This window comes from Limanda limanda, chromosome 10 (genome assembly GCF_963576545.1).
Source record: "Limanda limanda chromosome 10, fLimLim1.1, whole genome shotgun sequence".
NCBI lineage: Eukaryota > Metazoa > Chordata > Actinopteri > Pleuronectiformes > Pleuronectidae > Limanda > Limanda limanda.
Genome location: NC_083645.1, coordinates 19,598,638 through 19,611,927, shown reverse-complemented (window position 1 = coordinate 19,611,927; position 13,290 = coordinate 19,598,638). Strand labels below are relative to the sequence as shown.

General features: G+C 39.4%; 1 protein-coding gene across 1 annotated transcript in view; it reads left to right on the top strand.

The window, feature by feature from the left end:
- The first annotated feature begins 3,774 nt into the window (after window positions 1-3,774).
- tnmd (tenomodulin) overlaps window positions 3,775-13,290 on the top strand; it is a 45,572-nt gene continuing 36,056 nt past the window's right edge. Inside the window, exons 1-2 of the mRNA XM_061080289.1 lie at window positions 3,775-3,822; window positions 8,771-8,905. Coding sequence (XP_060936272.1) covers window positions 3,775-3,822; window positions 8,771-8,905 — 183 coding nt within the window. The remainder of the gene's footprint in view (window positions 3,823-8,770; window positions 8,906-13,290) is intronic.

Sequence of the window (13,290 nt, the reverse complement as noted above, 5' to 3'; positions counted from 1 at the left end):
CAGACCTAAATACTTTAAAGGCTGCGAATGAAAGATAAGGGTAAAGTGCTGGAGGGGTGTAAGAGGGCATCAAACCAGCATTAAATTACATTTCCACACAGTAATATGGGATATTGCCTCCTATAGTTAACTTTAATGATACAGGTTATTTCACCTGAACAGAGCAGAGGTTAATTTATGTCTTCGACCTGTTTACTTCAAGATGACCTTACCAACCTTATCTTGTATGATACGACGATGAAAACTTTGAGTCCTGCCTTTTTTGGTTCGTCAGTGAGGAACTCGTCACTAATTCCCTTAAAACACTCCCATGTAGGTCAGTGAAAATAAGTCATCAATATGTCTATTAAAAATAATGTCTGTTCTTAAATGTTACAGAATGTTTTATTAATATAATATATGTTGGGTGGACGGATTTTTTTTACTCTGCACATGTTTGAAACCAGGGAAGAATTAACAAAAAGCATGCATGTCAGGTTCGGACAAAAGAACAGGTTGTCTTTCAGGCTCCGTTCGTTTTCTCTTGAGCTTGGATGAAAACCTTGGCCTGAACTAGCTTCCGTACTTCATTTTAAATCTAAAATTTATTTTTAATGGTCTATTAGGTTACTTTTTAAAATGTTTTATTGAGACTTCTCTACAACGGACTTGTTTTCTTTCAACTTGTAAATGTTTATTCCTTCAGTTTGGTCCATTTGAGAATTACACATAAAGAACTATCTAACATTGCATGACAGTCGCAGGAATAAGACTGTAATGAGAGAATATCACAAAGCTTTTACAAGGCTTGACATGAGATAACCAGCAGTAACTTTTTGCGAGATATTACCCCAGCATGCTGTGAATTACTTCCATATTGGGTGAGTCCGCAGCTCACGATTTATGTGCAGTGTCGATGGAGGAGCGAGTGTGCCCTGTGTGGAGTCAGGCAGAATATAAAGGTCAGCTTGGGGTCTAATTTATCTGTTTGTGGACAGAACCACTTCTGAAGACATGTCGTCCGACCACAAAATCAAAAGAGTTTATGGAAGGCCGCAATCTGATTGGCCAAACTGGAAGGTGGAGAAAAGTTTTCATAGGGGGGATGTGACACTGTTGAAATATGGAGATAACGCTCGGTGTTGACAGACGGTTTCTCCAGGAAGACGTTCATATTGTTGCACTCAGTTCTTGAAAAGCGACCCAATGATTAACAGGTAACGGGTGCTGCATTGATTCAGGAGGTTCTAGAAATGGTTAAACACACAATCTACTTTAAGGCTGATGTAAAGGTGGGGAAGTCAGATAAGTGGATGGGTTCTCCTTTCATGGAAGAGACCAAAGTTTTCATCCCATCACCTGAAATTAACGTTTTCCTTTTTATTAACTGTAACTCTACTATTTCTGTAACCTTAACCTTAAGTGTTGTTCTTTTAATTCACTTCAAGAACCTGGACTGCAAGTCATAATTTAACAGTTGAGATTCTAATGTTATCATAGGTTTTGCAATATCGTTTAATGGAGACGAGTTGGAAAAATAACCCCTTACTCTGTTGTTCTTTCATTATGTCTCTGTCTTTAACACCGGAGGAGAAGATTAAACAGCAGGATGACGATGTAGCAAATTGAGGGTAAATTCAAAAAGACGCGCACTGGAAGTAATTAGGAAGGAATACTTTGCAATGGTTTATGGGAAGCGTAGTTCATTCACTCTTAAAATCATTATGTAGATTCTGAATCAAATGTTTTATGGTCACTATTCTTGTCCTATCTGGTCGGCCCGGCTCCAAACTCTTTTTATAAAGATTTTCTGAAACATTGAAGGACAAAATAAAATGGAAATTTACTTCTGGAACCAGAGCCCTTCTAAAAGTGGGCGGCTATTTTTACATGTAATCTTTGACATCCAGTATTTGAACTGTCTGACTTTGCTTACTTTCAGTTCAAACTAAACATAGAACAAAGTGCAGAGTGGTCTCTATATTTTTCTGTTATCAGCTGCAGACTCTGGAAACCTTGACTCAGACAGACAAGCTTCTGGGAGCCACTGTTTTTAAAGAGTCATAGTTCTAGTTAATATAAAAGACGCTCAACCTGAATAAACAAAACAAAATGAAAACATGTTTAACTCCCCCAGCTGTGAAGGAAGAGAAGGAACTGCATGGGGTCTGCCTGTTTCTCACCACACCAAAAACATTAATGCCGCTGTGTACCATAGATGAGAGAAATAACTGGGTACCATTGGATGGCATTATTACGGTTGCCAAGAGCTGTGTAAAGTTCTTTGGGTGCCAATATTTGAGGAGCTTTAGTTACTGCCTGTGTTATTTAACTCCTCCCTCGTGGGCCCCTAAAACTGGTTCAATCCTAATTGCATTCACAAAAACAACTGAGAGGCTTTCCACGATGAAGTCTCAGCTGGAGCCACGCGAACATAAACAAAGACAAACATGTATCGCAGTGTTTGGACATTCAAGATTTTAATGATCCTCTTGATGTTGTGTTGGCCCGGTTCCCCATGGAGGCAGCTTTCGATGCAGACACAGCAGTTTGTGATTGGCTTCTGGATATGACCTCTCTAGGAATATCAATGTCCCCCTCACTCCAAAATCTGTTTTACATATAACTTCTTCTTTTACGTCACGTGGATGTGTGAGCGTCAATGTGCAGAATGATCGTTTTAAAACAGAATTCCTATTTCCTAAAAGTCCTCCAAACTAAACAGCCATATCAGTGGCTTGTCCCGATTAGGGACTGTATATAAAGACATCACAGCTGCCCAAAAGTAAAGCCAAATTGTCTAAAGCCCCAGGTGGCTGGCTTCGGTACAGGTCAAAATTCCTGCCTCATCCATGTAAGCATATGGGAAGTGGATCAGACAAAAAACGTACATGTTTAATACATTTTTCTCAAAGATAGAATGTTCAATGATCACCTCTGTTTTACAGACTTTGGGGAATCAGGGAATTAATTAATTTATCATCTCCAGGTGTTTTATTGTCTGTATTTAATCAAACTTTTATTTTCTTTAGATGAAAAACAATACTTAAGTTTTCATATTTAGTTATATAGACCTTTTATAAAGTTAACCTTGTGTTAGAAATGCCTCCTGCCTGATCCTCGCCCACGTGACTGACTGAAGTGGTCCGGGAGACTCTTAAAGTCCAAATGTGAATTTCTCTTTTATTATTTCACCCGCATGTCTCATTTATTTCTGTCTATGTGCACAAGTTCAAGTTCTCTTGATTTTAGGAGGCTGCTTCTTTCATTATGCTGCTATTCAACCATCTCATCTCCTGGTTACTATTCTGATTCATTGCCAAGTGTGACGACTGACTGAAGGAGGAACAAAAGTTGAAGGTGCCACTTTAAACTATTTTTGATGCCTGAATAACAAGAAAACAGGACTGAAAAGATGAGTACCTGCAGAATATTTTGTATTTCACATGCAAACTTTGAATCCTCCAAACTTGACTTTTTTGAAAGTTGTGAGCCACTACTGTGTTTTAGATTCAAGCAAAGTATGTAATTTATTCAACAGAGTCTTTGTCTTTCAGTCCAAATCCGTTTGTGGTTTTTCCACCTTTGAAAAGGAGAGAAGACCGGCAGGAGAGACATCTGCCTTGCTTCTAATGGGTATAACAAATGTTTCAGTAATTCCACTCCATCGGAAACTTCCCTCCCCTTCAGCACACTCCCAAATTACAGCAAAGGAATGAAACCTTGCTTTGCAGAGCACTAGCGTTTTCCCCCAGCTTTAGAGTATCGGAAAGATTCCTCCTGTGGGCTTGCATCATGGAGACCTGCAGTCAATCCAGCAGTCAACAGATTCTGTGGAAAGATGTGAGTCCACTTTATTATTTTGTTGGATTTATTGCACTTGCCTTTATTGCATATCAATTTAAAATAAATTCAATAGACTACTGTCTTAATGAATGCTACATAGAATTGGAAAAAAATCCATATTCTACAGCTTAATACATTTAGTGTAGGTGGCAGCAGTAGTGGGTTAAAGGTGGGAAAAATTGTGTGATATCTGAGACTTCTATCAAATGTGCCAGAAGTGTGACTTTTGTGAAATCAGAACAGAAGTGCTTTTTGATACCTCGCTGAGTGATCTCAGTTTTTCTCAGTATAGTAATTTTCCCATCTAATTCCTGTTGGCTTTTCACCTCAGCTTTTCTTCCTTTATTTCCACTCTTATATTCGGTCTCACCTGAACCATTATATTTGCTTTTTATCTTTATATCCTTGCTCCCCGCACACAAGCAGCCTTCAAATATACACCAAGAAGTGTCTTTATTGGAGCTTTTATTGTTGAGGAGAGGGGGAGGACGGATTTTGGCTCTGAAATCCTTCTTCTTTTTCTTTCTCTCATATTTCAGAACTTGTGAACAATAGAAAATGGGTCCATTTAAAACACTATAGTATATTTCAAACATTATATAATATACTTTGTTTTTATACATATATTGAAAAGTCAAAGTAAAGAAAGTTTTCTAGTAGACATTTGTGATAAATAGAGTTGAGGGTCATGCATGTAGAACGAATATAATCAAGAAATCATCTATTTGTGCCTTTTTCAGAATTATTATTATTTGACTTTTTTTGCAGTTATACAAATTCTTGCAAGTGTGCAACCCAGTGTGATAAACTGCAGCCTCTGCGTGTTGGTTATTTTGGCTTTGCTTCTGTTTTTTCCTGCCGTTTTCTTGAGAAAGCGTTGGTTCCATGCATGATAACAGCAGGGGGCTCCAGGCGCTCTTCCTCCCAAAGCTCAAGAGGAAATGCCAGGCTGACTCTGAACTCCTAAACCTTTAAACACTAGTTGGCGGGCGCTTGCACACTCTGCTCACTCTGCCTCCATCCTCTGCCTGATTTCTGTCTCTCAATCCCACCTCCTCCCTTCGGAGTATTAGATATTCAAAGTGCAGGCAGGGGGAGGTTTGTCCTCTAGTTAAGTTTCCACTGCTTATGCAACCTGCTATCGGAAAGCAGAGGATTTCAGCCACCGTTTTGGTTTTTTTCCCTCTTCTTCTTCTCTCTCCCTTCGCTCTGAAAAATTTACAGTGTGTGGAATTTCTGGCTCTTTGATTGTGGCCAACTGTTTTTCATCATGTCTCAGGAATGTAAAACACTTTCATGTGCCTCAGGTTTCTCTGGATACTGTCTCTCATATATCAACTGAGGGATGGTGAGAATTTAGATTTCATTAATGCCCAAGGTGTCGTTAAAACTTTTAGGGGGGTATCTTGAATAATGATTCCTCTCCTCATCCCCAAGACCATGCTGCTAATGCACTTACCAACCCGAAATTGAATCCATATTCAAAAAAAGAATGTCTATTTATATGCCGTTATTCCTAAATGATATTTCTGCCTCCTACATACTACATTTCTAAAAGAGAAAGAAAGATATCACATATATTTTCAGGACTATAGTTTGGGTAATTATTTTAACAGCACACTAAGTCTAAAGGTCACGAAAAAATCATGCAACTATTATTCAAAAATAATTCCTACATATTCTACAAAGGAGTCTGCATATTAAAGTGCTGTTCAATCTGCCGCAGCTTAACCACTGTAACAACCTCAGGCACAATAGAGAGGAGCAGCAGCTTAATCGTTTTTAGAGACACAAAGATAAGCAAGACCGTTTTCTTGCTAAGTGAAGTTGGTTCATATCTGCTCTGCTGTTGTCCTCTGAGACCTTGAAAAGTGCTCCAGTCTGAATGAGAAGCTTTCCTTCTTAATTTTTTTTTTTTCACTGCCAAAGCCCCGGTGGAACAAAAGCCTGTCTTTATTAATTTGTGACCGACTACAGCAGGCAGAGTTTTAATTTGAGGAAAAGTTTAATAAATGTAACCTTTCTGGAGCACTTGCAGCAGCGTGTTCCTCCCTGAGCTCTCTGTGAGGAGGGTTATAATTCAGCCTCTCCGGTCGATACATTTTGCAGCGACAGAATCAAATGGCATCTAATACAGATAAAGAGGAACACAGAAAGGAGGGAAATACAAATTAAATTTTGAAATGATAAATCAAAGGAATACCTTTACATTCTGCAAACTGTGCTCCAGGTGGCTATTACACATATTTATCTAATTTATCAACTGACAATGTGCTCTCATAGATACGAGCCTACGGAGAATCATCATCTAAATATGCAGCTCCCCTCAGGTTTGCAGAGCTTTTTAGTTTCAACACACTGTTTTGCTGCCCAGTCCTAAACTTTATAATTTACTTTCACTCTCATCACTTCATCACACAGGTTTGAGCAGCAGCAGGCACATACATAAAAAACACAAGTACCTACCCACACTGCCTTTTCAGCACAGACACAGTGAGAGAGCTGGCGAACATAAAAGAAGCATTTAGCAGCTAAAGAGTCTGATATTTCCCTCAGGAGTCTGTAGATACCGAATACTCCAAACACTATACAGCCAGAAGAGAGTGAATATTGTACATTTAGTGAATATAAACTGCAAATGAATAATATTGTTGCTCCATAACAGCTGGATGTGTGACCCATTTGATATGTGAAGGTTGTGCTCACAACTTCTTTATTCCAATTGACCAAAAACTAAAAGACGGTTATCATAGGTCTGAGCTTATAGTTACATGACAAGATCAATACCACAGTTACATCTGGAGGATGAATATAAAGCTGCGGCCAAGAAACAGCTGGTGAAGCTTAGAAGATTGAAGAGACAGAAAATCGGCCAACCACCATCAGAGTTCACGTATTCCCACTTCCTAGTCGTCTAATTCTGTAAGAAAATTACAACTTACCTCATATAACCCCCCCTTTAAAACCACAAACTGTGACTTTATTACCTTCTGGTTGTAACTTTATACCTAAAGGAACATTTTTATATGTGGGGAAATATACTTTTTCACTTTCTTGACCGAAGTTACATGAGAAGATTGATACGACTCACATATGTACGCTTAAAGAGAAGCTACGGTGAAATTTAGCTTCACTTGGCCTGAAAATAAATGTGTGAAGGTTGAAAATCCTCCCACCAGCACCTCGATAGTTCACTGTTTAATATGTGCTGGTAGATAGGTTTTGTGTAGATGGGTTTGTGACCTTGGCTCCTGGTGTTTGTGCTAAGCTAATGACAACAATCACATAACGAAAACATTCACAGTATCTGGGTTTGGACAAACCAAATATGCCTCGTTGGTGATCAATATGAATAAAGAGAAATAGGGTGAATTGGGGTAATATGGGACTTCTGGGACCTCTGCGACTTGATCAACACATTATATGTTTTTCTAATCTAATCTAATCCTTCTAGCCACACCATCTGAAATAATATAGATATTATACTCATAGGAAACATGACACAGCTTTTAGTGTTCTTTGATCATCTGGGACACTTGTATTATGCTTTTTTGTTTAAAGCCAAATTCACCTTGATTCATGAATGCCAAGCCCAAAACCAATTTTTATAAAACATTATGAAAAAAGTACAGGAATTTGAATAAGAATATGTATATTATTCATGAAATTTATTTCATTTTGAAATGTCATTGATTCATAATTAAATATAAAAGCCCTATATTTCATAAAGAGCCTAAATAAATAAACTATAACATTTATTTAAAACATTATATTAAAGGTTCACTAAATAAATTAATATTCAGTCAAGCACAAGTAACAATAACAGATTATTCATTCAATTCATTCATTGGAGCGACTCTGGAAACAAACAGTCCTCAGAGGTGAGAGACTCTTCAACATCGGTTTCCCTGATGTCTTCTCCACATGTCTGGTGAACCCAGTGGCTGCAGACCACAGGACAGACCGCAGGACAGACCGCAGGACAGACCACAGGACAGACCACAGGACAGACTCCTCTGTGCTTTTTGGATCATCTTTGTCCTACAGAGAGCAAACTGATATATGATAGTTATCAGTTCGAACAGACAGGGACAGACTGTATTCACCAGTAACTCCTGTCTGACAGCTGCAGAACATATGCTACATCTCTTTAGTTTATCTCTTTTTTTACTTCAGGAAGTGCCTGAATGTATATTTCCCTGTGTAGAGAACTTAGATTCCCAGATTATCAATCATGTTTGATAAAGTGACTAAAAAATGTAGAAAAATAAAACAAAAAACATATTTCCATATATTTTCTTGTTGCTTGATTACATCACAAACATAATTTAATAACAACTAGGAACATTGTCTTATATGTGACAGATTTATATCCTTTAAAATCCATCTCATTGACCTTGTCATGCAATTCCAAGGGGGAGCTTCTGATTGACACTTTCCCCGCCTCTTTCTGTGACATCACCCCTTTAAGTCATGTGATTTCATTCACATAATGTCCTTGCTAACCCACAGTAAAAGCACCGTTCACTAGATTTTGTTAAGACAGGAAATAAACCGACTAAAGCTTAAGATGTCGCACATTACACAAATTCACCCAATAATGGAAATAAAATCGACACTAGATAATATCTACAATCAGCCAGTTGTCTCTGCTGCCTCTTTCACATGAATGTGGTTGGATTAGCTAGCGCCTGACTTTGAGTTTTTGAGGAAACACGATTTGATTGACTGGTGCCTCCGTTGCCAGATGAAAAGTTGAACTATTTGCTTTCATTTGCTCCTCGAAAGGTCCAAGTCGTGAAGTCGATCCGACTTCTCCAACGCTTGGCATCTCTACAATTCAAAGTGAAAAAGCACTTGGTTGAAGCCTCCAGCGCTAGTCTTGGTAATATAATCTTGTTTTGTATGAGAATCGTTTTTTATATTGAACCTTTGTTCTTTACAGATTGAGGCAGTGAAAGAGAAGAAGGCCAAGCACCATATCTACCAGCGAGTGGCTCTCTCTCTGGTTCTGGTCTTCCTTGTTCTGGCTCTCTCTGTGTTCAGCCTGCGGTATCTGTGGAGTCCCAGTCTGGGGAAGGTAAGACTAAACTTCACCTTGTTCTTTGTTTGCCAGTCAACAGACTTATTGCCACTGTGCGTGGAGATGTAGTGTTGACGAGAGAAAGACGAAGGACGCTCTGAGCATCCACATAATGATAAAATACCTGTTACATCAAAGAAAGAAAATACACAGGTAAGGAAAACGGATGGCCACACAAAGAGCCAGAGGCAGTCTGTGCAGCCTGCATTGTATTCTGCAAGATTAAAAGATGTGGGCCAAGGAAAAGACAGCTGTGTTACGCTCCGCTCATGTTTTGTCTGTCAGATGTGTAATTTCACGAATTCTTGGACAAAACCACAAACCGCTTTTTCTACGGTTGCAAATGTCGGCTTTTGCACTACATCTTCTTTCTACTCGCATGGTAAACATTTTCTCACAATGACGGCTCCTGATAACTCAAACGCTGACCCTAATTGCTGTTGACCAGAGTGGCTGCAGCAGGACTGAAACCTCTTGGCAGTGTAATTGGGATAAACTCTTGTCCTGGCAATTCATCTTGTAAAATCCAATTCAATCACATTTGATGGAGAGCATTTTCACTCAGCTCCTTTCCCTATGATTTTCCCAAGAGGCCAAAAAAGCTAATTTACCCAGGCTGGAAGGAAAAATACATCAATAATTTCACATTCAGAGAACTGGATGGTGTATATGTTCTGTGCACAGCTGCGAAGGAGAGGGAAGGACTCGAATGAAGTGATGGTTACATTTGTGCAAATACATTCTGAACTCTGAATTCATAATTCTGCTTTGTCTGAATTGTACATGCCAAGAGGACGGATATGTAGCGTTCATAATTTTGTTTGTCTATTTGTTATTGGGATAAACATGAATTTGGAAAGAATCTTCTTCCACTCCTGCCAGCAGTCCCTTCTAAGCTCAGGTTAACCAAGGTTCATCTGCACTTCCTGTGTCGATGGTAGCGTCCACGTTCTCTCCTTTCAACATAGATATGAATCACCTTTGAGCCATCTCCTTTGTCCTTGTTAAATATTTCATGCCGGAGGTAGAGCAGTCATTATTTCCACTTTAATAAGCTGTGATCATTCTCACGTGGCACAAAATGTGTTGATGGCAGAGGTTGCCCGGGCGATGAATATCAAACCTGCAGACCCTGGCTTTTGCTTTAATGGGGTCTTGAGGGGGAGGCTCATTCTCTGGCCTCCACATCAGTGAATGAGAGACGGAGCCACTTCAAAGAAGCATCACCTGTCAGTCAGATGGGGAGAAGGCTCCCACAGACACAGCAGGACAGTAAAACTCAGGTATGTATCCTCAGCAGAACTATGGAGGGATTTCACTGGATGTGAACAGAAGGACTGACACGGTGGACAGATAGATGTGGATTTCACATCCTGCGTGAATGTGGCAGCCGTCGTCTCGTTTGGCTTTTTTCGGTGAATGTGTGTAAAGCACAATGCAGAGGGACACGTCTTGACTCACCAGCTAATCCTGAGCAGCGTCTGGCATCTACATGTATTGACTCTGGGCAGCTGAGCACATCGACTGAAGCCAAGGGGAGTGTGCATAATTTATTTTAGGAAACAGTTGTGTGGGTTTTTTCTTTTTTATTTGTGCTCAAAGATATGAACATTCCGGTAACTTCTCAAATTTAACTAAAGCATGGTGCTTCCATCAGAGTCCTCGAACATAAGGAAAGAGTCTTTCTACAACTGAGACACTTATACACTGTGTAACCAGGTATTATATGAATCAAGTAGAATTATTAATGCATTCAAATTTACAACATTGCAGCTCAGTAAAAGAAGAATTCATTTCAAATGACTTACAAGACATACTGCTTGGTTGCTTCTGCATTTCCTTCTGAGGATCAATAAAGTCTGATCTCAGCCCACAATAATACACCAGGATCGTATTTTGTATTATTAATCTGACTCTGAAGAAAGTGTAGTTGCTTAAATCATAAGTTGCTTTGAATTGTGAATTGTAGAGTCTGGTGTGGAAGAATGAAATAGCAGCAGCCGAAAAAGAAGAAGAATAAATGATTACTGTTTCAAAACACAGAATACTTGTAAAATCATTTGAGTTCTGTTAAGCAGGTTTTAATTATCTCCCAACGCAGGCAGTGTAGAGTTGTTCCAGATGGTTTCAGAAATTAAATCTCAGTATAGTTGACAAATATGGTGGTGAGATGAAGTTTTGTTAATCGAATCAAAGCGCAATATTTCTTTCTGAAATGAAGCAAGTACAAGCTGCTCAAAATTCAACTTATTGATAGAAAATCTTCCATCACTAGAAAATTCCAGTCAACTCCCCAGATTATTCATATCTGATGGACGTGGATACAGGAAACAGTTTAATAACTCGCTGTGTAAAATGTACAAGATGATCATATGTCACTGTTTACATCATGTTGTGCCACTCCAACTCCATCACAGGCCACAAATCTGTTTGTAGTCGCCATAGACTGTAAATAAAGATGGATGAGGCAACTCCACCTCCTCCTATTGTACAGAACTGAGGCTAAAATAACCAGGAAACAGGTTCAGACGCCATTTGGAGCCAGAGTTGGTGCAGTAGTGATTGTGGTGTGGATCCGGCTCCAGTGATAGATGTGCTTGACCAATCACGACTCACTCTGAGGAGCAACAAAAAAACGATATGACAGAAGTAGGGCTGGGCAAGTTAACTCGTTTTAATCGAGTTAACTCAAGTGATGAGTTAACTCGATTGTTTATCCGCTAATTATTTTCTGTTTTCCTGTTCTGCAGCAGTCAGCAACAGACTTTCACAAAATAAAAGCCTGACTTTCACAATAAAACAATAAATAATCAAACCTGAGTGAATGCGAGATAAAATAATTAATCGAGTTAACTCATCACTTGAGTTAACTCGAGTTAACTTGAGTTAACTCCATTGAAACGAGTTAACTTGCCCAGCCCTTGACAGAAGTTGTATGTAACGTGTACTTTGACTTTTTCCTTCAATGTCCCGGTCACTAACATGGAGGATGTGTGGTTGGTGACCTATTCTTCAGCCAGCCACCAGGGGGCAATCCATTTTAATTGTCTCATGTTTTAAGGAGCCGTCATGTGGTCAATATTCATAAAGCCTCTTGTGGTCACACTCACAGCTCAATGTAGCACCATTCATTTAGGTGTAGGGTGGGTGGAAGTACTACCACGGTAGTAAAGTAAAACTCGTCATGACTAATAATAGGCTACATGAGTAACAGTGTTATTTACAGCTTCTTTGTGGAATTTATCTTTCTTTTTTGGAAACACTCCGTTTTAAACTCCGACGTTCATTAAACTCAACATTTACCGTTTTCTGGATCAAACTAAATGATCCCGTCACCCTTAATACGATGCAACTTTAAGCTGTAAATGTCTGTATGAGAATAACAAATGCCGACCACTTTTTGAGCAGTTATTTTAGCAAATTATTGTACAGGTAATGGATGGAAATAGCATTTCTGTGCCAAATAACAGGCATTGCACATACAGAATTCAATGAATCAGCATTAATATAGACTCACAGTTGGAGGATCTGATAACCCACTTCCACTCCCAGCATATCGGTCTAGGATGGCACTTAATGTGGCGACCCTCCGTGTGAATGCACAGACGGAGTGGATGTGGGAAGGGAGAGGAAGTCGGGGGTGGTTGAAAAAATGTCCCTGCTTTTCTTCACTCAGAGCGTGGGGGGGGAAATGCACCAAACAACATTTGATTGCAAAGGGGTCCATGGTATATATTTAAGTGGTAATCACTGAGTGCATGTGGGAACAGATTTAAAAGTGAAAAACAAGATTGTAGATAAAGTTCCTGACGTGGTCTCCTGTCAGTTTGAAATCAGTTTTCCCTGTTTCCTGCCGCTGCTTCGACCGATTCTGAGCACCGGAGAATGTGAGAGGTGCAAACTGGCTGTTAGACTTAAATCTCTCTCGCAGTTTCACAGTTATTAAGTCTGAGTCAAATGAAAAAGCTGGTGGGGCACGTTAGGGAAGTAGTCGAACGCTCCTGAGAAGGTGTTGATGAACAGAGTGGAGCTTTACTTCCAGGTTTATGCAAATTAATATTCTCCGGGGGGATTTTTCAAGAAAACGATATATAAAGCAAAAACCGACAAATCTGAAAATCCACAACTTTGACGATGACAAGGCAAAGGAAGACCTGATGCAGCCTTCAATTTATTTAACCAAAAACAGTGATTACAACATTAGTTTAAAAATTCGCTCCAAAAATCAAGTTTTATGCTCAGTGAATTAACCTTTGCCATGGAATTACCAAAAAATCTCTATTGTGATTACCAGTGCTTTGTCTGTGGCTCTGTAATGAGATGCCACTACGTCAGCCACCGACACCTCTCCTCTGATCTCACACAGATCACCAAAGCAACGC